The sequence below is a fragment of the Pyxicephalus adspersus genome, chromosome 3, assembly GCF_032062135.1.
Source record: "Pyxicephalus adspersus chromosome 3, UCB_Pads_2.0, whole genome shotgun sequence".
NCBI classification, from domain to species: Eukaryota; Metazoa; Chordata; class Amphibia; order Anura; family Pyxicephalidae; genus Pyxicephalus; species Pyxicephalus adspersus.
Genome location: NC_092860.1, coordinates 91,370,529 through 91,393,071, shown reverse-complemented (window position 1 = coordinate 91,393,071; position 22,543 = coordinate 91,370,529). Strand labels below are relative to the sequence as shown.

Here is a 22,543-nt window from a genome sequence, read left to right as displayed (position 1 = left end):
GTCTTTATGACATCCTACAGCAATATCATTGAATGGAACACTGTATCATGTTGAATTTACAATATGCTGAGTATTATCCTATGTTTACAACTAACAGCTTTGGATCCAATAATCCCCTAAAGAAGCCCATTGGCCAAACTCCAGGTTTGCTGGATGACCAAGGTTTTCCCATGATAGTCTATCCAGCTTCAGCTTTTCTTGCAAAGCTTTAATAAATCAGACCTAATTTTTGGTTTTCCCCATTTCACATTAGCAATGGATACAGGATAAATCTCTGATGCCCTTACCGCTGTATTAAATAATGTGAGCACAGTAGTGTTACAATCCTTTTTTCATTTGGAGGGAATTAGTATATTTACCACAACATTTGCAAGGACCATGTTAAAGGTAAAGCATACAAATAAATAAATTACTTAGATATCAATACAAATAAAAAAATACCACCAGGACCCATTAAACAGAAACTGTTTGTGTTATTTTTACACAAGGCACTAGGTGGCACTGTGCATCAACATTACTGAACAAGACTGCACCATAGTGAACATCCCAACCATGCTACAGTTACACCAATTGCTGAAAATGGATTTGTACAACCAAATAATATGCTTACCTGTCACTGGTGATGTCATTTTTTTTTAAACAGATGAAGTATTTTATAGTCCTATATACATATATATAACTAGCATTGCAAGCCAGGGGATCTTAAAAGCATCAGTAAATTGAGGACAACCAACATAATATCTCAGTTGCTTTTTAGAGCCAATGCTGTATTTAGGGCCAATTCACAAATGTGCACATTAGTTATGGAAACACGTGGCAATGAAAGTGTCTTGTGCTGCCATTCAATACACATTATGCAGTAGCACACAACACACTGCAGCATACCTGCGATTTAAAAAAAATTAATGAATGCAGCTTCACTGTGACCAACCTGGGCCCTACATGAGGCCCTAGTTATCAGCCTGGTTTTTTGCTTCCATATTGTAAGCCCTTTGCATGTATTACCTGGATTTTCTGTGGTTTAGTATCATCATCACTGGAGCGTCTTTTCATGGAAGTGTTAGTTCAGTATCTAGGAAAAATTAACCAGTGGGTCTTGGTGGGGTAATCATGGGGTGGGGTAACCATGGGGTCCTGAACAGACAACCTGATTCCAGGGGCATTATTTGTAGTTACCATGGCAAGCAAGACTTGTTCAGCAAAGTCATAATTTTTTAATTACTACAGGTTTACAATCGAAAATCTGGCCATCGATAATCTTGATCTTTCAATCCAGGGACTGTAGTACACTGTTTGGCCACTAATGTTTTGATGGCACTATTCTGCAGAAACAGCTATTAGAGGTCCCTGCTGCCTGGAACTGTGCCAGATGGCCGCGAGTGCTGCGGGGGGAAAGCTGGCCTGTATGTGGAGGTAAGTAAATTAAAAAAAAAATCCAGAATCTTCAAAAATCCAGCACTCCTCAGGTCCGAAGGTTGCTGGTTTTTTTTAATGTCAAACTGTATAGCATGGCTAGTTTTGCCTTATTTCCATTTGACTGACCTGAGCCAAGGTCAAAAATTGAATTCCCTAAACAAAGGTTTGTCTACTTGTAGAACCACTCTTTAACGTGGCAGAATTTTCGTTCCAATCAAGAAGACAGTTTTAAAGGCTTGGAATAACCTTGCTCAACATTATTTGGACAGTAAAACAAAACCATTTAGCCTCAGCAGTAATCCCTTTTAAACCCTTGATGTCAGTTCTCAAGGTGGATGTTACAAAATATGCAAAGTAAACCACCTGCAGCAGCAAGAGCCCTTCTAATGCTGCAGGCTTTGTTTTCCAGGCTGCAGAGTAAATCCAATAGATATGTTTCCCTACCCCTGGCATGTTTATGTCTTCCATTGATCTTTTCATAAACTTAGCCAATCAAACAGCAAGAAGTCATATCAGCTTGTGTTTACTACCAATTCAGTCGCCCGTCTAATCCTAAAACATTTTATGTTCTGTTTTATCAAGCCTCCTTTACAGGTTCTCTATCTCATCCTGCAGCCTGGCTAAAATGAGCAGAGGACAGAAATGAAGCCAGATGCACAAAATGGTCATCACGTCCTTGGAAGAAATTCACTGATTTCTTAAGCGGCAGAGAAAACGTTTATTGAGCATTACACAGAGATTGGTGAAAGAAGCAAGCGACTCATTGACAATACAAAGTACTGGCCACTACTGATTAAAGAGCAACTCCAGGCAAGATGAAAATCTAAAGGCAGCTTTTAATATCCAGGTTACACTGCAACAGTGCTGAGATTAAAGTCAACTCAACTCACATTTAAAGAACTATAGAAGGGGACACAGCCGAAGAACTGTGATACTATTAGCAAGGTGATATATTGCAATTATTTAATTCTGATTTTAGGAATATATACTGTCAGTTTTATAGAGTGTTGTAAACAATAAAAAACACACAGTCCACCATATGCCCATAATCTAAGTAAAATTCATTCTTTTGCCTGCCATGCATTCCCTGACAGCCCCCTGCAAAATGTATAAAAAAATCCACATGGTTTATTGGTGATTGCATTAAAAATCAGCATGCCCCTGCAGGCTTCTCCCCAGGCACTTTTAGCTGGGCACACCACCTGGCACTTTTCAGCACCCACTCAGCGGTTTTTGGGTGGTTAACAAAGATTATGTTCACAATACAGGGGCTGCCACCCACCTAAAATTTCTTCCCATCCGGCTTGAAAACATTTCTGGGTTGACCACTGCCCTGGCATCATCATTGCCTGTGTAGATGTTGGATTAAATTCCTAGCAAAAACCAGCCAATAGGTAGGTGGTGGTTGTTCCTTGTGCATTGTTTTCAAAGCAATCTGTAAATATATACTGGACTAACATACACATTTAGTAATGGTTTTTATTATAACATTGGCAATAAGTGGGGGTGCAAATTCATGCCAAATTTGGCACTTTGGGGTGCAAGACCTTGTGCAGTATAAAGTAAGGAACTCTCTAATAGGTCAATGCCTGTAGCTTTGGAATGCAATCTGCAGCAGAGCACAGTTCCCGGGGCTGACCCCACAATGTCCAATACAAGGGGGATCTAAATGTGGTACAGTAACAAGGCCAAACACAGAGAGACTGCACCAGATAGCTGCAAGTCAGTAGTAACAGGTAGCAACAGCAGTATAAAGAAGATCTTGAAGGATGAGTAAGAAAGTTGCTAGAAAAAAATTAGCAATTAGTTTCCAAAACATATGTGCTTCAAAAAAGCTGTAAAAAAGATGCATGATGATACAAGAAGGGGCCATTGGGCTGTCCAATATTCTTAGGGAAAATAAATTATCTACAACAACAAAAAATCCACTTAATTACCTTGTAATTTATAACTGCCCCCCTGCCATCAGATGTATTGGGGCACTTGGAGAGTGACAGGGTCACGGGTTTGTGATATGTTACACCTCCGGCCTGTGCTTTTGTAATCCTGACCTTAGTGTGCATCACAACCAATACATCTACAAAGTCTAACTTCAAGTCAACCATTCATGAACGCCCTATGCTCTACAGCTCCTAACCTGCTTAGCTTGGCACCTGACTCACTTGTGTGCAGCCAAGTGTAGGATCATTATTTACATCTTTGACCCCTGTGATCCTAAGCATCATATATCCCTTGCTTCTCATCTGGCTGGTGTTTACTCATTCTTTCTAAACCCAGTCTGATAATATAATCCCTGACCTGACCTGCACTACTGTTACTAACCCATATCAGATCAACTCATTGTCTGCCGCACAGTTAAGCCTCTATGCTGGACCTAAATGTGTAATGCTTGTCTTGGGGTCCATTTACAACTGTATGCATTTGTAAAAATAAAAAGCAGCAGTAGTAAGCACATATGTGCTATGAGTGGAGACCATGCTTATATTTCCATTTTACAGTGCTACAGTGTTATGGGGTCAGCAATGTGCATACCAATGTGAACGAAGGCCAATGCAAAAAAAAAAACATTTTGGTGCAATGTGCATATCTGTGCATAAAGACCATGGCCCTGATTTATTAAAGCTCTCCAAGGCTGGAGAGAATACACTTTCATCAGTGAAGCTGAGTGATACAAAAAACCTGGAATGGTTTTCCTAAAAGTAATTAGCTATTTGTTAGTGAATGTTTTAAATTCTGGACCAGATCCATTCCAGGTTTGCTGGATTACCCAGCTTCACTGATGAAAGTGTATTCTCCCCAGCCTTGGGGAACTTTAATAAATCAGGGCCTTTGATTCTTGAAAGTAAAATATTAAACAAATTTTCAATATACCTAGGGGTATAAAAAAAATTAATACAGACTCCTTGCTCACCCAAAGCTATAAAGGGCTATGAAGAGCTGGCCTTACCCTTGCATTCTGATTAGGTGTTAAAGTGTTTGTATAACTTTGTTTTAATTTTTATAGTTTAGGAAAAAGTATCCAAGGATTCAAAATTCTTCCTCGTTATGTTTTGCTGTCTGTGACACACTGGGGGTATTTCACATTATTTCCTGTCCAGAGGTGCAACCAGAAATAAAAGATATAGAGTCTGATTTATTAAAGCTCTCCAAGACTAGAGAAGATAGACCAATATAGGTCAACCTGGGTGATCCGGCAAACTTGGAATGGATCTGCTCCAGGATTTAAAATATATTTTCTAACTAATAGCAAATGAAGAAATCCAATCCAGGTTTGCTGGATCACCCAGGCTCACCTATGATAGTCCATCTGCTCCAGTCTTGGAGAGGTAGAATACATCAGTCTCAATGTCTCTAAATTATTATACAATTGCCACAATAACTCTCCCCATTGGTAAAGTCAAACTCCTCAGCTCTTGTTCTAATGGCACGTCTAAAATTTCTCTTTACTTTCTGTTTCAATGTGAATAGTCGCCAGGACAAACAGAGAGGGTAGATCTTGTCAGCAATAAAAGCTACCTGCCTGTCTCTAGCTTTTTAAGAAACATGCAGCAAGTGAAATTAAAACCCAACAATGGCAGCCCACATATTTCTTTCAGTATTTTTAAATTGTCAGGATTTTGTTCCTGGCATCTAAGAACCACCATTTGCCTGCATTAGTAGTCTTACCTTTCTCTAAATCCAGGTTCCCTATACACTAGCCCCTCCCTACTTTTTGGAAATAAGGATGAAATACCAATTTTCTTGTATTTCACTTCTAAGAAACAGCAGGGCCCTTGATCTACTATTGTTTCCAAATTTTTGTAGTGTCCATCTGCTCGGGTATCATTGTGCTCGCAGACCACCACCTTATCGGAAAGGAAGGGGCAGATCACCTGTGTAACCTGCTGCAGAAATATAGATGGAAATTGCCACCTTTCATTGCTGGAAACACTGTGGACCTAAGGGGAAGAAGAAGCCTTCTGTGTGGCCCATTGGATGACTCTTGAGTAACTCATATAAAGAAGAAAACCCTTTGAAAAAGGCTAAGGGAAAATAAATGAGAGAATATTGTTGTGATATGTGCCAAATTCTCAGTTTGTAGACATAGATCCTATTATAATCACCGATCCAAGAAGCTGAACATAGACTCTGTCAGGCACAGGGGTATTATTAGCACATTAAGAATATTCAGCAGCCAGTGAGCCAAATCCACGCTAATCTGCGAGTCTTAATTTTACCTGCTGCTTAATGAACCACCTCAGTGCATGTTGTTCAGAGTGCACAAAGCAGAGGAAAAAAAAGACGGAATACACCGCAAAACCTCAAGAGAAAAATATAAATTACATTTTAGCGTTAAGACTTTAATCCGTGAAGACAAGGAAAAAAAATATACATTCTGAACACAAACAATATGTCACTGGGTTTAGCTGCACCCTGTGGCTAATTGGAAGCTCCAGTGTCACCTTGGAATTAAGACTATTGATCTGAACGGTTTTATTATTTTCAGAAACCAAGAAATAATCCATGGATATACAAAGCGTAAAGAACGTGCAGCTCAGAATGTAAAAACTGTGAGGGGGAGGGGGGAGACTAACGCAATGGAGGTTTTGAACATAATAATGTGTAATTAACATAATAATCATAATAAGGCAAATATACCCATTGAATAGATCCCTGAATGATGAACACTATATATCCAATGTGGCTGGAGGTAGATTTTGTTTGTATGATTTTTCCACACCTTGGCTCAATAATGGTATATTACAGCATTGGGCTAAAGCCAGTTGTAGAATTCTTCCTCACTATTATTGGAGAATTTGGGTGGCTAAATTCCCACAGAAATATGAAGAAACAACATTCAAAATTATTGTATTTTAAGGAAAGTAAAGCAATCCCCTACTGTTTTTTTTATCAATCTGCACTTACACTTTAAATGACTGTGCCCATTTATACTTTAGACATTAACCCCCTAATTAAAAAAAAGTTAAAAAAATCACACAGGTAAACACACAAATGCCTTAAATGTGGAGCTTTTCATGCTAATCTTTACCATAACTTTTATGAATGCCCTCTAATCAGAGGTTTTTGGTGGCAAATTACAAAGTGGGCACTGTTTGGTCTGGTGAGCGGAGCCAGGCACCTATTCCTTCTTCTCTCAGCAGTTGGATGGAGGTCTATATTTCACTATTGGCCCTCTGATTCCCTTCCCATGCTGCAGCTTTTTCTATTAAACCGTCAACACTTCAAATTGAGTGGCCTCCTACCAAAAGGAAACAAAAACCCTTCTCTTTTTAGAGACTTTGGAAAACTTAATTGACACTCCTACTAAACCCCACTCTTACAGTTGCTTTCATCACACTACAAGGTACCCCACTAGAAGTATTGGGGGAGACACCCCCCCCCCCCCTCAAGACATCCTATTATGTTCTATTGTTTATGAGAATTTTTTCAGCAATTGCATTTAGCTCAGGGTGATTGCACATTTTTATGGGGGAAATATACTTCTTTTGCCTGCTTTACTTAGACCAGGCCATTTTCATGGAAAATGGGTTCCCAGCACTTACCATAGTTTTGTCTCTGTGAATACCACAAATGTACTTTACTATTATTGTGCAATTTGTCTATGAATGTACACATCTTTATGTTATATTATTACCCCAAGGAATTTCATTGTCTACTGTCCTGTGCTCTGCATTCTGTACTGAATGTAGGAAGGAGCATTGCAAAGAAAGCAAAGGGAAATTAGCAGTATGAACAGATATAGACCAAGGTTGCCCAACCTGTCAGATCCCCACAGGTCTAGGGCATCTGTTCCTCCTTCTGGCTCACCCTGCTTGAAGTCCCCTGCTGCCAGCACCATCTCTGCTTCTGGATCCAACTCTCTGCACACTTCCTGGTCCAGGTCAGGTGATTCTCGGTCAGCTGTTCCTTTGCCTCAGAGGCACTTCGTTGTATGACAATCAGATTACAACTGAAGAAAATACTTACCTTGTCCCCGCAGCTCCTCCAGAGACATCTGTCCTCTTCTGTCTTTTCCCAGCGTGTGCAGTGACGATCTCCGGGGGTTCCGTCGGTGCAGGCGGGAGGGGGGGCGGGAAATTCAAATCACTTTGTATTGGATTCAATACAAAAAAGCTGTATTGAGTCCAATAAAAAGAAATCTTTATATAATATATATATAATTTTATGATATATATATATTATATAAGCTACTGTACAGTTACATTACATTACATACTATTTTTTTTTTTTTTTAAGTTTTTTTTTTATAAATTTTTTTTAGGTTTATTAATAAATTTATTAAATTTTGGACATATTTTGGTGAGTTACGCCTAGAATTATAGCCTAGAATCCAAAACAAATTTACATGCAAAAAATGTAACGCTTTTTGCATGGAAGTAGGCAAAGAATTAGAATGCTCAGCGTTCGCGTACACGTCCCTCGGCGATTCCTGATGATGTCAGTGCATACTCCTGTCGACGGGGGTCGTAGTGGGAAATTCAAATATTTTGTATTGGATTCAATACTAAGTCCTGTATCCAATCCAATACAAAATAATACAAAATATATTTATGTGGTTTTTTCAATAGGTATGTGACGTGGACGTGACGTTTTAAAATTTACCACACTAGGGAGGTGTTTTAGAAAACTATAGTACTATACTGTATACTGAATTATTGCATTTTCAGTATTTTTTATTTAATCATGCATTCTTGTTTAAGCTGATTTTTGTGTTTTTTTTTTGTTACATGATTGTGTGTTTCAAACTTTATTATATTCAGAATATCTACTAGACCCTTGTTCGGACATATTTCTGTAAGTTACAGGTCTACAATTTAAAAAAAAAAAATCATGAAAAACAGTGTACCGCTTTTGGTACAGAAATCCAGAAATCAGTGAAACACCCAGGAGGTTAATAATAATATTAATAATAACAATAATATAGAGAACTCTCTTCCCCATTATTCACTTTGAGATCATTACAAAGAACAAGAGGGCACTCTTTGCCTCTGGAGGAAAAGAAGTTTAATCTCCGGATAAGGAAGGGATTCTTCACTGTAAGGTCTGTGAAACAGTGGAATCAGCTCCCTTAAAAGTAGTTTCCCCATCTACTACAGATTTATTTAAGGAAAAAGCTGTATGCATTTCTAGAAGGCAGAATATAACTGGGTATTAAAGTAAAAATAACAGAGACTTTTGATCCAGGGAACATCTGACTGCCTCATGAAATCAGGAAGGAATTTTTCCCCCATTGCAGCAAATTGTACCAGAGGTTTTTGGGGTTTTTTGCCTTCCTCTGGACCATGTCCATAGGGTTTTATATCTGGGATATGTTTATTTCCCTAGGGCAGGGGTGTCAAATTCAAATATACAGAGGGACGAAAATAAAAACTTAGACCAAGTTGTGGGCCAAACTTGAAATGTATTGAAAAAATCTCAATCTCAATAATCTCAATGAGAAGAAACAACAACACATGAGAAGAGCATGCAGTAATATGCAGTGGATTGATCTAAATAAATTATATGTTCTTGTTTCTTCTTATTGAAATTGTTTTACTTTGCCAGAGAATGCAATGCTGCATTCATTTGGTTTCACATTGTATTCTCTGGTACAATAAAACAATTAATACAGCAATAGCTCCATGTTAATTCCTGATAATAATAATTCTGATAACTCATGATTGTTGAGTTTCCATCAGTATAAACTCTGTGGGGTCCACGCATAGGCTGTTGTTCAGCAGACACGATGCCACTACTACAATTCCCAGCATCACTTGCATCTATAAAATGCCGGGCCACGCATAGGCAGAGACCGCTGGTCTAGAGACGAGAGTAATGCTGGGAATTCTAGTTGCGGCACTGTACAGGCGTCTATAGAACAGCAGCTGAATATAAATTGCAGCTGACCCGCTGTTACTACGGATTGCAGTAGCGGCCAGCCAGCTGCAATTCATATTAGGAATTCTTTTGGGGGGCCAAAAAAAAAAAAAGATGTGCCGGGCCAGAGTTTGACACCTCTGCCCTAGGAGTTGAACTTGATGTACTTATGTCTTTTTTCAACCTGACTATTAATGTAAGATTGTGACACCCGGTGTCCAGCTTGCACCGGTAAGAAGAAGGAAGACTGGAAGGTGTGGGACCGATTGGACCAGGATCAAGGCTTTCCACCTGTAATTGTGTTGTTGTTTTTTTTTTTTTAATACAGTTCAGCTTTATTTGATTCACTACCAAGGAATGTTTTAGTGAATTTCAGATTCACAGCTTTATAATAAAACCCCACAGTGACATATATGTCACATAGCAGCATTGTCCTTTGTAAGGAGTGCAATAAACTATATATTTATCGGCAATTACAATATACACCATTTAATCTAGAAGGAAGAATATACTGACTGTTCTGTCCCTAGCTGTGTATCACACTATATCTGCACGTCCACCACCATCCATGTGCACACACCCGGACCCCCCACTCTACAAACCACCATTCACCACAGATTCACCGACAGGTCACAGATAAGGACAGGTCTGCCACCTGGACACTACAGTCTGTGGACATAAAGCGATATGTATATCTATAACTAGGCTGTTTGTATGGCTACTTACAAGTACGCGGAACGTTCAGCTCGTGCTGTGTTGAGTGGGGAATGTATTGCGGCGGACCTGCACCCGGAAGTGTCCAGTGACGGTGCGGGGTGATAAGTACTGTGCTACAGACTAAGTGAGCGCTATGTACCGACACGCCAATATATGAGATTTGTAATGGCGTGAACAGAAATAGTTGTCTGTTTGGACACTTAACGTGAAGGTGTCATGAGAGAATTCCGGAGACTAGTTCCCTGGCTGTGCTGCTGACACCTTTTATTTACCTGAACTATGCCTATAATGCTTACAATGACGTTCCTCTTTATGGGTCTGCAGATTAGTTTCAGGTCGGTGCTGGTGAATGGCGGCCAGCATTATCAGCAGTGATATGTATGGTAACCCAGGCTGTGTATTCTCCATCATCTGGGTTTATGGGTTCAGCCTGTCATCTATAGAGTGTAAGGGGTACTATAAAGAGAACCTGTCAGAATGGGGTGTTTCTCAGGCAGGATTCAATAATCTGTGTGAAAGCTGTGGGTGGGGGGTTATTTATTGTCCCCCAGTAGCTGTCACCCCCCATGTTTTGGGATGCTTTGCAGTCCATACGAATGTTATCTAATATTTGTCAGATTGTATTGTATGTGATAATGTCACAAGGCCTACAAGTGGCAAAGCAACGTCGGTCCTGCAGGAGCATAAGCTGGCATCCTGGTAATACATTATTATTATTAATAAACAGGATTTATATAGCACCAACATATTAGGCAGCGCTGTACATTACCTAGGGGTTACAAATGACAGACCGTGACACAGGATGAGGAGAGGACCCTGCCCCGAAGAGCCTACATTAGGCTCCTATCTAACTGGCTGCAGCTTCTAATGCATATTGTGAGAAGCTTACAGTGTGCTGTGAAATCTGAGCTTTCAGTACAGGAGAGGAGCTGATAACATTATTCAAAGCTATAAATATAGGGCTGGATTTCAGCTTAAAAAAACAAATGTTGGGTACCAGCTGTATTTTTTAAGCAGCATTGGCAAGCTCTTTCCTACAGTTTGTTCTCATGTGTTTTTCTTGTTTTAGGTGATTAAATATGGCAGCGGTTAATAACACGGAGCTGGATCCAGTTTTCCTAAAAGCACTGGGGTACCTTCGCTCCAAGAAAAAAGACTCAGCTGAGAGACTGAAGGCATTGCTCGATGAGTCTCTTTGCAAAGGCCTGGACTCTGGCTATCGACCTCCTCAAAAGGTATTGGATTCCTTCATGATATTGTTGTAGAATATGAAAAACTAACGGATCTATAGGATCCTTTGTTAGGCTATCATGTCAGTTCTGTTGTTTCTATGCTAAATATATCAGATCAGGTTTTTTTGTTTACCAAAATGAATTAAACTTTTTAAAACTGATATCTGGAATAGAATATGTTTCTGTTAAAATGTAGTCATCTGATTTTATTGCTTGCTGCAAAATTTATCTGCATGCTATTATAAATCATGACACATACTGTATCCAATGAAGTTTTCAGTTTTAAGCAATGTCTTTTTTTTATTGTATTTAAGGACCTTGATTCACTTAAAATCACAGCTTCTAAACCCAAATCAGATGGCAAGGTAAACACCAGTGCTCCTAGTAGCAGCAAGCCATTACCACCAGAGAAAATTAAGAAGGAAGCTGAGAAGAGATCATCTGATAAGGTAAGAAATGTTTCTATTGTTTGGAATTATTGTAGATTCATTTATGTGTTTTGCCATGTACTTAAATCTTTACTTTTACATAAATAATCAAGTAAACATGTAATCACACATCAGGAAAAAGGTTTACTTGTCATACTATTTACATTTTTGTCCATCCAGTTCTTCATTTACACATCTATATCACAAAGCACAGCCAGATTGATGACACTACTTTCTCTGTTGTATAAAGAATACAGTGATGTACCACCTTCATCTACAACCACAGACTAGTCTGTCAGCATACTCTGCTAACACTAGCAGCATGTACACTGAATGAGAAATGCCTTTATCTAGGCCCTCAAATAAAGAATTCTTACTGTTTCCTCCAAGAGACTGCTATCAAACATAGTTTGTACCATGGTTTACTTTTTACACACGGGGGTCTATTTAAAAATGTTTTCATCCAAGACTCATACAACTTTCATTCAGGCTTCACACATAATTCCAATAGATGCAGATTGGAAAACTGTGAATTATTGGTAAAAACATTTAGAAACAGACCCAGGGTTTTTGTGGTGTAATTCTGATTTTTGTGGAAACTTTGTTTTTAAGCCATTTTCATCCTAGTTTTTCTATATGTATTTGTGGAGGTAGATAAAGCCGGATATTGCAGACTCTGTGGATTTACCAAAGAAACCTCGCTTAGAAAAACCAGAAGCTCGTTCCTCCCCAATTACAGTGCAGCCCAGCAAGGAGCTACCTATTCCCGATCTGTCTAGTTTTGATGAAACAAATGCTGATGACTTTGCCATGGAGATGGGTCTTGCTTGTGTGGTGTGTCGGTAAGTGAGCATTGCTTTGAATACACTGTATATGTCAGTAGTTATACACACTTTTATTTTAGGGTTTGGTTAGCACTGCCCATCCTATTTAACAACATATTGCATACTACACTTCTTACTTACTATGTATACGTTTTAATCTCCATGTGTTAGGCATATGTTGTAGACCAATTGTATATATTTTGGAGGTATGCACCCTATACCAGCAGCTAAACAATATGTATACTGTGCTGCCTATGGCACAGTCAAGGTATTACTGCTTATGGTGCAAAACTGGGAGCAAACGAGAAAGGGTGACAATGCTGCAGTTGAATTGATTAGGAGTTGTCACACAAGAACATGAAGTGTCTTTGGATACATTTTTTCTAATGTAAATAATTGAAAGCAGGACATGCAAAAATAACAGATAAAATATTTTAGCATTACAAGAATATGTTCAACCATTTATTTGTTTCAAGCATTTTGCTTTTCGATCCACTTTAATTATATTCTTATATATTGGTCAAAACTTTCTAGTACATGTTTATTTTCAATTACAGACAAATGACAGTGTTTTCTGGTAACCAGCTGGTAGAATGCCAGGAGTGCCACAATCTTTATCATCAAGATTGCCACAAACCTCAAGTCACAGATAAGGATGTGAATGATCCTCGCCTGGTGTGGTACTGTGCCCGCTGTACTAGGCAAATGAAAAGAATGGTGAGCATCCCTGGTCTTTATTTGTCTTGTTTTTTTAAAATCACATATTCCGTACCAGTGCTTTATGCAAAGTATAGGGGCCTATGCATTGCAGAATGGAATGCTTTGAGTAATAGCGGATACTAAGCAATCATGCTGGACCTTATAGTGGTCCGTGTTAAGTGAAAGAATCCAACCACATTATCTTCTGTACGCTGGCTGTTCCTGCACAGTAGCTTTGCATATACTTCTATGAAATGCCTTCCTAGCATCTCTGGTCCTGGAAGAAGGCCCCATAGGATAGGAAGCTATTTAGCTAGCTGGCTTATAAAAAAATGTTTGAATTGGAAAACCCCATGACTGCCATGACTGCAGGAATGATTTTGTGATGCAAAGGATGAAGTAGTTCAGGTAAGGAAAGGTAGGTAAAATGGATAAGTCAATGTTGTTTTATCCTTGAAGCCAAGTAGGGCTGTGGGCAGTCTGTTTTCATTGCTTTTGTATTATTCAGCTTCTATTTTTGCAGTTATGTAATTGAATGTAATGGCAGCTCTGCAAATGCTTTCTGAAAGTGTTACTGTTTTTTAGATAAAACAATGTAGACCTTTTTATTAGGCGATAATTATCTACAAGCAGTTATAGTTCTGTTGGTAAATTGTTTTATACACTTCCTTTTTTTACCATCTACAGGCACTGAAAAATCAGAAGCCACCCCAGAAACCTGCTTCTTCCACAGCATCAGCAGCACTGCCAGTTGTAAAGGACACATCCACTGTCAAAACTGAGTTGAAGCCCAAACCAGATTCTTCCACCTCCTTCGTATCTTTCTTAGCTAAGAGAACAGTAGTTAAGGTACTGCATTACCTAACATTTACTATGCACTTTGTCCTGACACATGTAAATGACACAACAGTCACTATAAAACTTTTTTAAGAGAAAAAGTGGTGAAAAACACAAATTTGGTGTTCCCAGTTGTTGTTGCCATAGGAATCGAGTAATTCTGTCAGCTTTCTACCACCCTGTTAATATGTCCTATTTTTCCACTCTCTTTGTATTATAACTGTCTAATGCCCCTGTATTGTGACCCAACTTTTTAGTTTATAATTATGGGTTGAGTTTTTAATTACTCAAAAACAGTCAGGTGGTTGCTGAAAAGTCCTGGGAGAACACTAGTTTAGTGCTAATATATAAATAAACATATATTTTAAGACCATTTGTAAAGAAAAATGTAACTCTGCCATTAAGGTGTCTGGAAGACACAAATGACCCAATGTTTCTCAACTTTAAGTCATAGGGGGAACCTTTGAAATTAACTTTCAGGTCTTCGGGGAACCCCTATTATAATTACTATATCCACAGCTCACAGTACATTAGTGATGTGGCCAGTGGTAAAAATGTCACCCTTATATGTAGCTGAAAAAGTCCTTTAAACTAGTGGTCGCCAACCTTTTCGGACCTACAGACCACAAAATGCACGAAACCCGGACCATGCATGCGTGTGTGTGTGGGGTGGGGGGGGGCACAATATGTTACTCAAGAAGAAACTTCCCCCAGAGTGATGTCATAATGCCAGAACCCACCCACTCTCCTATCGCAGGTCTGCAATGGGAGAGTGGGTGCCCACGGCCCTGAGCCTGCAATAGAGACATGCTCCACAGCTCTGGCCGGCTCCCCCCTCAAACAGGGTCCTTCTCCTGAACCCGCTGAGGGGTGCACTCGCCAAAGCTGCCAATCACTGCTGGTCTCCGTGCTTTCAGCTATCAGATGACTGAGGACCGGAGGTTGGAGACGATATTCCTCAATACATTCAGTTTTGACATGATCACATCATGTTAGGAGTATCTGTAGTATAGCACACAACTCCTGCAGTCTTTCATAGTAAACGCAATTAGTATGGGGGTGGTCAAGTTGTCTACAAAACAGGAGTGCAAATATTATACACACTTTGGTGATACAAACCTGCAAGCTTTTAGAAATCATGACATTGAATGATAATTTTCTTATATCAGTGATTAGCCAAGCTGTATACACATAGCTTTCCATGGTGTGCCAAAAGTGTGAACTGTGCACGGCTGCTGTCCTTCCTTTTCATATTTTCCTTTGGTTAATAATGCTTTTTCAACCAGACACAATTTGTCAAAGGATCAATGAACCATCTGGCAAGCACTGTTCTGTTTAGAGAAAGATAACAATAGACAAAGCTAGATTATGTGTGCTGAGTAAACATTTTTTTATTTTCTTAGTCAATATTTTTCTATTTCCCAGATAGAGAGTTCCCTTCTTTTATCTAAATTGATGTTGGATACCTGTGTTGTAGATGATTTTTACATCTGTGCAGGTGAAAACGAGACCGTGGGGAGCAAAATGGATAAAGTGTTAGTTAATGTCTGGGCAAAATTAAATCATAATCTGTACATCTCTGCATTACATGAACATTTTCCCTTGCTTTCTTTCTTTAAAAATTCCGCGGGTACAGAAAATACCTGTTGGTCACACCAAAAATTCGGTTACATCTAATTTTCTGTAGTAGCCTGACAATGCTGCCTCTGCTGCACTAAATCTCATGCAGTGTTTTAAGTCATGCATGGTTCTCATCTGACTACATAACACCTCTCTCCCCTCATCTCCATTAAATAAAGGAAGCATATTCCAGCAGGGATTTTAGTGTAACAAGAAGTTAGGTACTTAACTTCTATCAGGAACAAAAGGTATTTTTCTGTACTCATTTTTAAAAATACAAAACATGGGTGAGTAGAACTACTGCATGTTTTAACCTGTTTTAATTTACCTTGACTTGCACATTGACTGTGCTATTAAAAAATTTAGTAATGCTCAAAACACTCTGCCTTTAGTGATCCCTAAGCTTTGAGAAAGATGTATACCTGGTGCCAAATTAAAAACAATAGGTGGGTTTGTCATGAACAAGCCTTTAATTTATTTTTCAAGCTGTTATTTTTGAATAGATAACTATTTTTGTGCAGTAATATCCAAAGACAGACTTATGTCATATACATTATATAGTGCTTCATTTGTGCTGTCTTTTCATGTAGGACTCATCTTCGTCTACTGGAAATTCCTCCAGTTCTGGCTCATCATCTTCTGCAGGAGGTGGTCTTACTGGCTGGGCAGCATTTGGAGCCAAGACTGCCAGTGCAGTGCCAGTAGCCTCAAAACTTGGAAGCTCAGCACAGACTGTCAGTGGTAAACCTCCCACTTTATCTTCAGGCCAGAAACCATTGGGTTCCATTGGCCTGGCACCTATAAAGTCAAGTTCTACATCTAAACCAGGATCAGGGAGTGGCAACACAAGCTCCCTACCACTAAAGCCTCTACCACCTTATGTTCTCGGAAAGACCAGCCTTAGCCGTTCTATGAGTAGTGACAATGTCAGCAAAACAGGCCTGCCTAGTCCAAGCGTTGGCTCATCTGGAAGCAGTATGAGCAGTCAAATAGGCAGTGGTAACGGAGGAGGCAGTTCTACGGGGAGCAGTGGGAGCTCTAACAGCAAGGCAGCTGTAGATCCAAGCACACAGCAATCTGGCGCCAAGGGTCCTACTTCCCAGGAATCACAGTTAAATGCCATGAAGCGACTCCAGATGGTAAAAAAGAAAGCTGCACAGAAGAAACTTAAGAAGTAATCATATACACTGTTTTTTTGTATGGTATACTTGTCGCCCTTTTTCCTAGTTATGTTAATGTAATTTGTATGTTTAACATTTTCTAAAGTAAAGAATGTTATAAAAAAAAAAAAAATTATTCACATATACTACTGACCATGAAGATGCTATGTGCACATTGGTGAGCAGCATTACAGAAGTGTGCAAATATACAACAGGCAATGTTTGAGCGTACTGTGATTAAATATTCTTTCTTTTGAATATATAATTAAAAAGGTTTTTTTAGATTATTCAGGCTTATGTGCAGGTTATATTTTAAAAAAATGAGAAATTTATTGACCACTTTTAGTAAAGTTTCTAAAGTCTGACTGTACTGCCCCTAAAGCAACCAGTTTTCCAAACTGCTGTGGGAAAAATGCATCCATTGGAGATTACCTGTTGAATCTGATTGGTTGGAGGTATTGCATATATTAACATACATTCTAGGCCAATTTCCTACTAAGATCTCAAAAGAATACTGAAAACCACTTTTTGTATAACTTGACTTTTCATCCTGAATATTTTTTTTACTACAGGGCTTTTATCTTGTTTCTTGCTGCTTTATATAAACATAAAGGAAAAACATATATATATGCCTTTAGGTAAAAAATGTTACTCCATCTCTTTAGACATTATATAACATGGCAGGTTCCAGTGCATCAGAAAGCTTTGAAGTTTGGGACACATTGGAGTTTGGAACACGTGTTGGTCTCTGTGCACCTTCACAATGTGAATGCTAAAGTGCAAGAAGGCCACTTTGACTTTGCAAATATACCAATAGATCCATAATTAAGGTCTCTCCATAGAGATCAAGCAACCATTGTGTAGGCTTTTTTTACAGGTATGAACAACCCAAATAGTGATGTTTCAGTTTTTAAATATCATAGCTTAATTCAAGGTACAGATCATTTCTTTTAATTTATAGATTTTTATGATTTATGACTAGCAAGCAGTGACGTGGATCATTCCGGTTTATAGACTTATATATACACATTTTTTTTTTCTAAAATCTACTCCCCTCTGACAGTCCAAACGGGAGATTTTGCCATTGCATAGGCCAAGTGCTTCTCCTTTCCTTCTTCCAAGTGTACTTTTTTAACACAAGCTGTGTTATGTAGTCACACAGAGCAGATTGGTTCTCCAAGATAAAACCACTAAAATATGTCATTTTGACTAGTCATTCTTGTGATACACACACACTTCTGCTGTTTCCTGAGTGACCTTTACTACGTAGGGACCAGCAACCTCCTAGTCCTGGGTGATGATTCTGGCTGAAGACTGACAGAGGATGCTAAATTTGTGAATGGGAATGTGACACATGGCTGTTGCAATTTCAGCTGTTTATTTAGATGTCTACAAGCATAGTTAAAGAGTTTCAAATAAATACAAATGTTAATAGATGCAGATTTGGTGGATCAAATTGTTAAAGCAGAGCAAATGCAGTTAGTGAAGTATTTAATTAGTTATATCTTTTTATATGTGTATGGGCTAAGAAATATTTGCCTGATACTTATCTGTGCCTTGCTTAATTCTACTCGGCAGCGATTGTACTTTACTACTTGTCTGTGGGTCACAGTGAAGCAGTATGGGCAAATCCTTTTTTTATTTATTTATTTTTTTTTGTTTTGCATTAAGGCATTAGAATCTAAAATCTGCATCTAAAACACCATCATGAAAATTAAAAATGTGAAAGTTGCATCAAAAGTTTCTTGTTGAAATGTTCAAAGCCTGAATGTGTCCTGGATCCTGGAAAAAAAACACAATATATAATTACATAATTACATGTGTGTACACCTAAGTAGACCTATTCATCTATGCACAATACAAGGAACTACTGACACCTATTCACAATCAACATGTGAATGTTGGTATGTAAGAGGTATGTAAGAAAAGTACACCATAAAACTGCTTTTCAATACTTTATTGGGCAAAATCATACTTTTAAAAACATTTAATAACCCATCTCATAAAACTTTACCATAGCAGAAAAATCAAACAATTTATTTTTAATTTGCAAACACATTTTACAATTCAATTGCATAATATCCTCATGAAAACATGGACACAATATGATCCAAATATAAGAATCATTTAATATATATTAAAATCTATGCATAAATCAATTTATTCAGTAATCTATTAGCTGTACATCTGTAGCTGCTCTCAAAAAATACAGAACGGACATCTTTCTATAATATCATTTACTTTCAATAAAGTTCTATATATATATTTATATACCTATCTATATGGGATAGTTTATAGTGGAATAATAATATAATGCCACTTATCACTGAGAATATTGCTGCATGTCTGCACACTGTTCACGTCTTTACGTGAAAATATTCACAATGTGCTTCATTCTTGCAGTTACACTGCTATTTATACATTAAGTGAAACCTCCTTGCTGCCTGTGCAAGTCATGGGTTTGTAGCAGCACTTTTTAAAACAGTGGGTTAAAATTGTACACAGCTTTAGCTTCACAATATTGCCAGAAGAGTTATTTTATAACCACATGGGCAAAATTCAGCGACACAGAGCAGCTTTACAAGTAATTAATGCGTTGCTCCATAGGTTGTTTGGCCTCTGCCTCTTCTGAAACCATGGCAACCGTGATAAATGGTGGCCAGTGGCTTCCCAGACTGTGCCGTTAATCACAGCCTGCACATCATGTCTGAACAAGAAATGGACACGGAATGAGCAGCACTGCCAGCAACCTGAAGCTGTCAGGCTCTTCCTTTATTTATGACCTTCAGGGTGAGGCCAGACAAGCGATTTGAGGGCTGTGTTTTTTAATTAAAAAGCCACAGTGTTGTAAAATTATGCTGTGCCGAAGACCGATGTGCTAGCTGTGTGGAGGATTAAGGAATGTCATCTCCCTGGTTAGGCAGATATCATGATAGAGCTTTTTTTTTAATAGGTTGAACTACTCACCATTTGTTAACCTAATTGATTATCCAACTGTGTGTTTATCCTGAAGTCTCCAAACACATAATTGCTCTTGTTTATGGTGGGGTCTAAAGTACATTATTTTGTTCAGAGCAACCAAGCCACCTCACCCAACCACTCATGTATACATTCAGTTGGGAGAGATGGGAAAAAGAGACAAATACCTGGAGGTCTTTGGAGAAAGGGATGGGACCTAGTCCATCCAGGAACTGTGACCTAGGTCCAGCTGGGGTCCTAAGTATGGATAAGCAGCCCATTTGGGGAAGGAAGTCTAACATTTTACTCTAAAGAACAGGATCCAGCAAGTGCCACAATACTCCGGGACCGTCAAGAGTGAAGTTACTGTATCTGGAGCTGGGAAGCGAGGTATCAGCTATGGGGGTTAGGTACGGCCGTCCATAGAGATGCATTGAAATTGGTGTTTCCTGTAGAGATGATCAGGAAAAGCTCAACAGTGGCTAGGCATATCATATTAACCCTCTAAATTGTGTGTTTTTTAGCCACAGGACATACTGCACCCTAATGCTCTTCTCCCTTTATTATTGTTTATTGAACCCCCAGACTACAGGGACACTGAGCCCAAGCTAATTTCTTCGATAAAAGAGAGAACCCACAGAAATTCAGCAGCTCATACAGAGAATCAGCAGTACATAACTCTGTAAGGTCATTTTCATTGGATTATTAAATTTGAAGCTAATTAGTGACACATCACAACTTAAAAGTCAAAAGAAGATACAGTCATTAAAACTGCATTTAAACTCATATATATTTGTTTTTATCCCTGCAGCCTTAGAATGGCAACCATCATTGCTGTAAACTATCTGGCCTCCACTAAGGCGTACTATGTTTGAAACAAGAGACCTAAGCTAAACAAGTATCCTGGCTCTTTAAAGCACAATAGGATGTAAACCAGAAAGTTCTAAACAATATTTCTGAAAACAGAAATGCTCTACAGCAACCAGTAATAGTAGTCTATGATAATGGATTCTTGCCCAATTGGTTTGAGGCTACTGGAATAGAGACACATTGCTAATCAAGTTAGAAGCTAGCAAATAGCAATGATTTGAGAAAATGTTAAACACCCTGTGTCTAGAGTTGGACATTAGAAAAACAAAGGTGAGGTGGTGACAAGCAGAATAGTATTAGACTATTTGAAGATGTCATGGATGTAAAAAAAATGCCTAATGTAATCTAATATAATGAAGCTGAAATGCTTCATGATGCATGAATGGAGGCTGTAGTACTGACAGACTGCTAGTTGCCTTTTGTAATTTTTTTGTGTACCAGTGTTTCTCCTAACATCTAGAACCTAAGGTAGGACGATAATATATTCTAAACAATGTAGAACTTGCTTCATGAAGACACTTATAGAATGGTAAAATGATAATATGACCCAAGAGACAGTAAAAGCTGCCCAGGTCAACCAGATTCCAAGTGTTATACTTTTCTAGTGCATATTTATTAAAGAATGAATGAGCCGGATGGCTAATATGAGGAAATACATACTCTGTTCCTTCTTTCATTTTTACAGAATTCCTAGATTAGAAAATAATGCAATGGGTTCTGAAGGTCCCTGAGCACTAACCTTCCTAAACTCTACCCAGCACACTTTATAGACTGTTATCAAATATTTATTAATTTATCATTTTTTATTCTATAAAGATGGTGCATATCTGACTCAAAAATACATAGTCCAAAGAAGACAACATTTCCATTCCTTTTATATGGAAGAATTTGGGTAATTATCTAGACAATCTTACATTGTCATTTATATTATAGATATGTAAAAATATCAATATAATACCTTATGTCTTGCCTTACCAAGATGCATAGGCAGTTGCTAAAGGCTTGCAGAAGATCATACATGAGTGACAATAATAATACTTTCACCTGTTTCATAGAAACATAGTGATCCTCTGCCCTAACAATTTCTATTTTACTATATTTCAATCTATAACAAATTTAATCAAAATGTTTAAAAATATCTGTCTGTTTATTCATTTACACATGGAATGCCCCCAAGAGAAACTTTATAACCATTTTGAACCATAACCTGTCCTATAAAATGCGTTTTAACCCTGCAATCATTTTGCTGTGATATATATATATATATATATATATATATATATATATAATTAATATACAGCACTATCATGTGTAATTATAGTGTTTCTATATCTGTGCAAGAATAATGCCTGAAATGTTACCAACTCTTTACAATGCATATACTTCATCACATACTTCGGTTGCATAGAATTGGCAGTACTTTACAATCACAGTTCAGATTTATAAGTGCTTTGAGCCATATGTATGCTCATTCTACACAACATTTTCAATCAGAGGACAAAAGAATAAGGTTGGACCTGTCTATTGATACATGTCCTGTTCTCAGTAGTCTGATCCCTTTGCACAATATATTGTCCTTCACATTGCATAGAAACAACGGGTGACTAGTTTAGGTTGGTACAAAGTCACAGTTGTCCTTGATTTTTTTACTATACTTAAAGGGGGATAAGACATAGTTATGCATATGTCATCTTTCCTAGATAATTTGCTGGGACATAACCTCTTTGGCCATGTGCCTCTCCAAGCCACCACTCTTTGTTCCCACTCATATCGTTGAATTTAAGGATTCTGACCCGCTGATGCTCTTCCAATGTCAGTTCCTGCTTACTTCGTGCTTCAAAGGCATAAACAGCATAGAAAATCTGAAATGCGTAAAAAGACAACTGTTAGCTTTCCAGGTAAAAGAATAGAAAAGCTTCCTCTTG

At 38.3% G+C, this 22,543-nt stretch overlaps 3 protein-coding genes across 5 annotated transcripts in view; 1 reads left to right on the top strand and 2 right to left on the bottom strand.

Moving 5' to 3' along the window:
* Window positions 1-10,054, bottom strand: part of GSTCD (glutathione S-transferase C-terminal domain containing) — a 77,111-nt gene extending 67,057 nt beyond the window's left edge. The window contains exon 1 of the mRNA XM_072405663.1: window positions 10,000-10,054. The gene's annotated coding sequence lies outside the window, so the exon portion shown is untranslated. The remainder of the gene's footprint in view (window positions 1-9,999) is intronic.
* On the top strand, window positions 10,023-17,078 carry INTS12 (integrator complex subunit 12). Of its 3 annotated transcripts, none has more exons than XM_072405664.1 (7): window positions 10,023-10,114; window positions 11,060-11,225; window positions 11,537-11,671; window positions 12,305-12,492; window positions 13,032-13,191; window positions 13,861-14,022; window positions 16,221-17,078. In XM_072405664.1, the coding sequence occupies exons 2-7, from the start codon at window positions 11,070-11,072 to the stop codon at window positions 16,806-16,808; spliced, it is 1,389 nt and encodes a 462-aa protein (XP_072261765.1). In that variant the 5' UTR covers window positions 10,023-10,114; window positions 11,060-11,069; the 3' UTR covers window positions 16,809-17,078. The 3 variants fall into 3 exon arrangements, with proteins under 3 accessions (XP_072261765.1, XP_072261767.1, XP_072261766.1); XM_072405666.1 differs by lacking the exon at window positions 10,023-10,114 and adding an exon at window positions 10,121-10,325; XM_072405665.1 differs by lacking the exon at window positions 10,023-10,114 and adding an exon at window positions 10,121-10,689.
* Window positions 17,079-18,732: 1,654 nt separating this feature from the next.
* Window positions 18,733-22,543, bottom strand: part of ARHGEF38 (Rho guanine nucleotide exchange factor 38) — a 49,622-nt gene continuing 45,811 nt past the window's right edge. Inside the window, exon 14 of the mRNA XM_072405662.1 lies at window positions 18,733-22,480. Coding sequence (XP_072261763.1) covers window positions 22,295-22,480 — 186 coding nt within the window. The 3' untranslated portion in view covers window positions 18,733-22,294. The remainder of the gene's footprint in view (window positions 22,481-22,543) is intronic.

Bases quoted from the DNA above. Each gene is read 5' to 3' on its own strand.
- INTS12 (XM_072405664.1), top strand. From the start codon at position 11,070: ATGGCAGCGGTTAATAACACGGAGCTGGATCCAGTTTTCCTAAAAGCA. The intron at 13,192-13,860 runs GTGAGCATCCCT...TACCATCTACAG, and splicing joins CTAGGCAAATGAAAAGAATG to GCACTGAAAAATCAGAAGCC. The intron at 14,023-16,220 runs GTACTGCATTAC...CTTTTCATGTAG, and splicing joins CTAAGAGAACAGTAGTTAAG to GACTCATCTTCGTCTACTGG.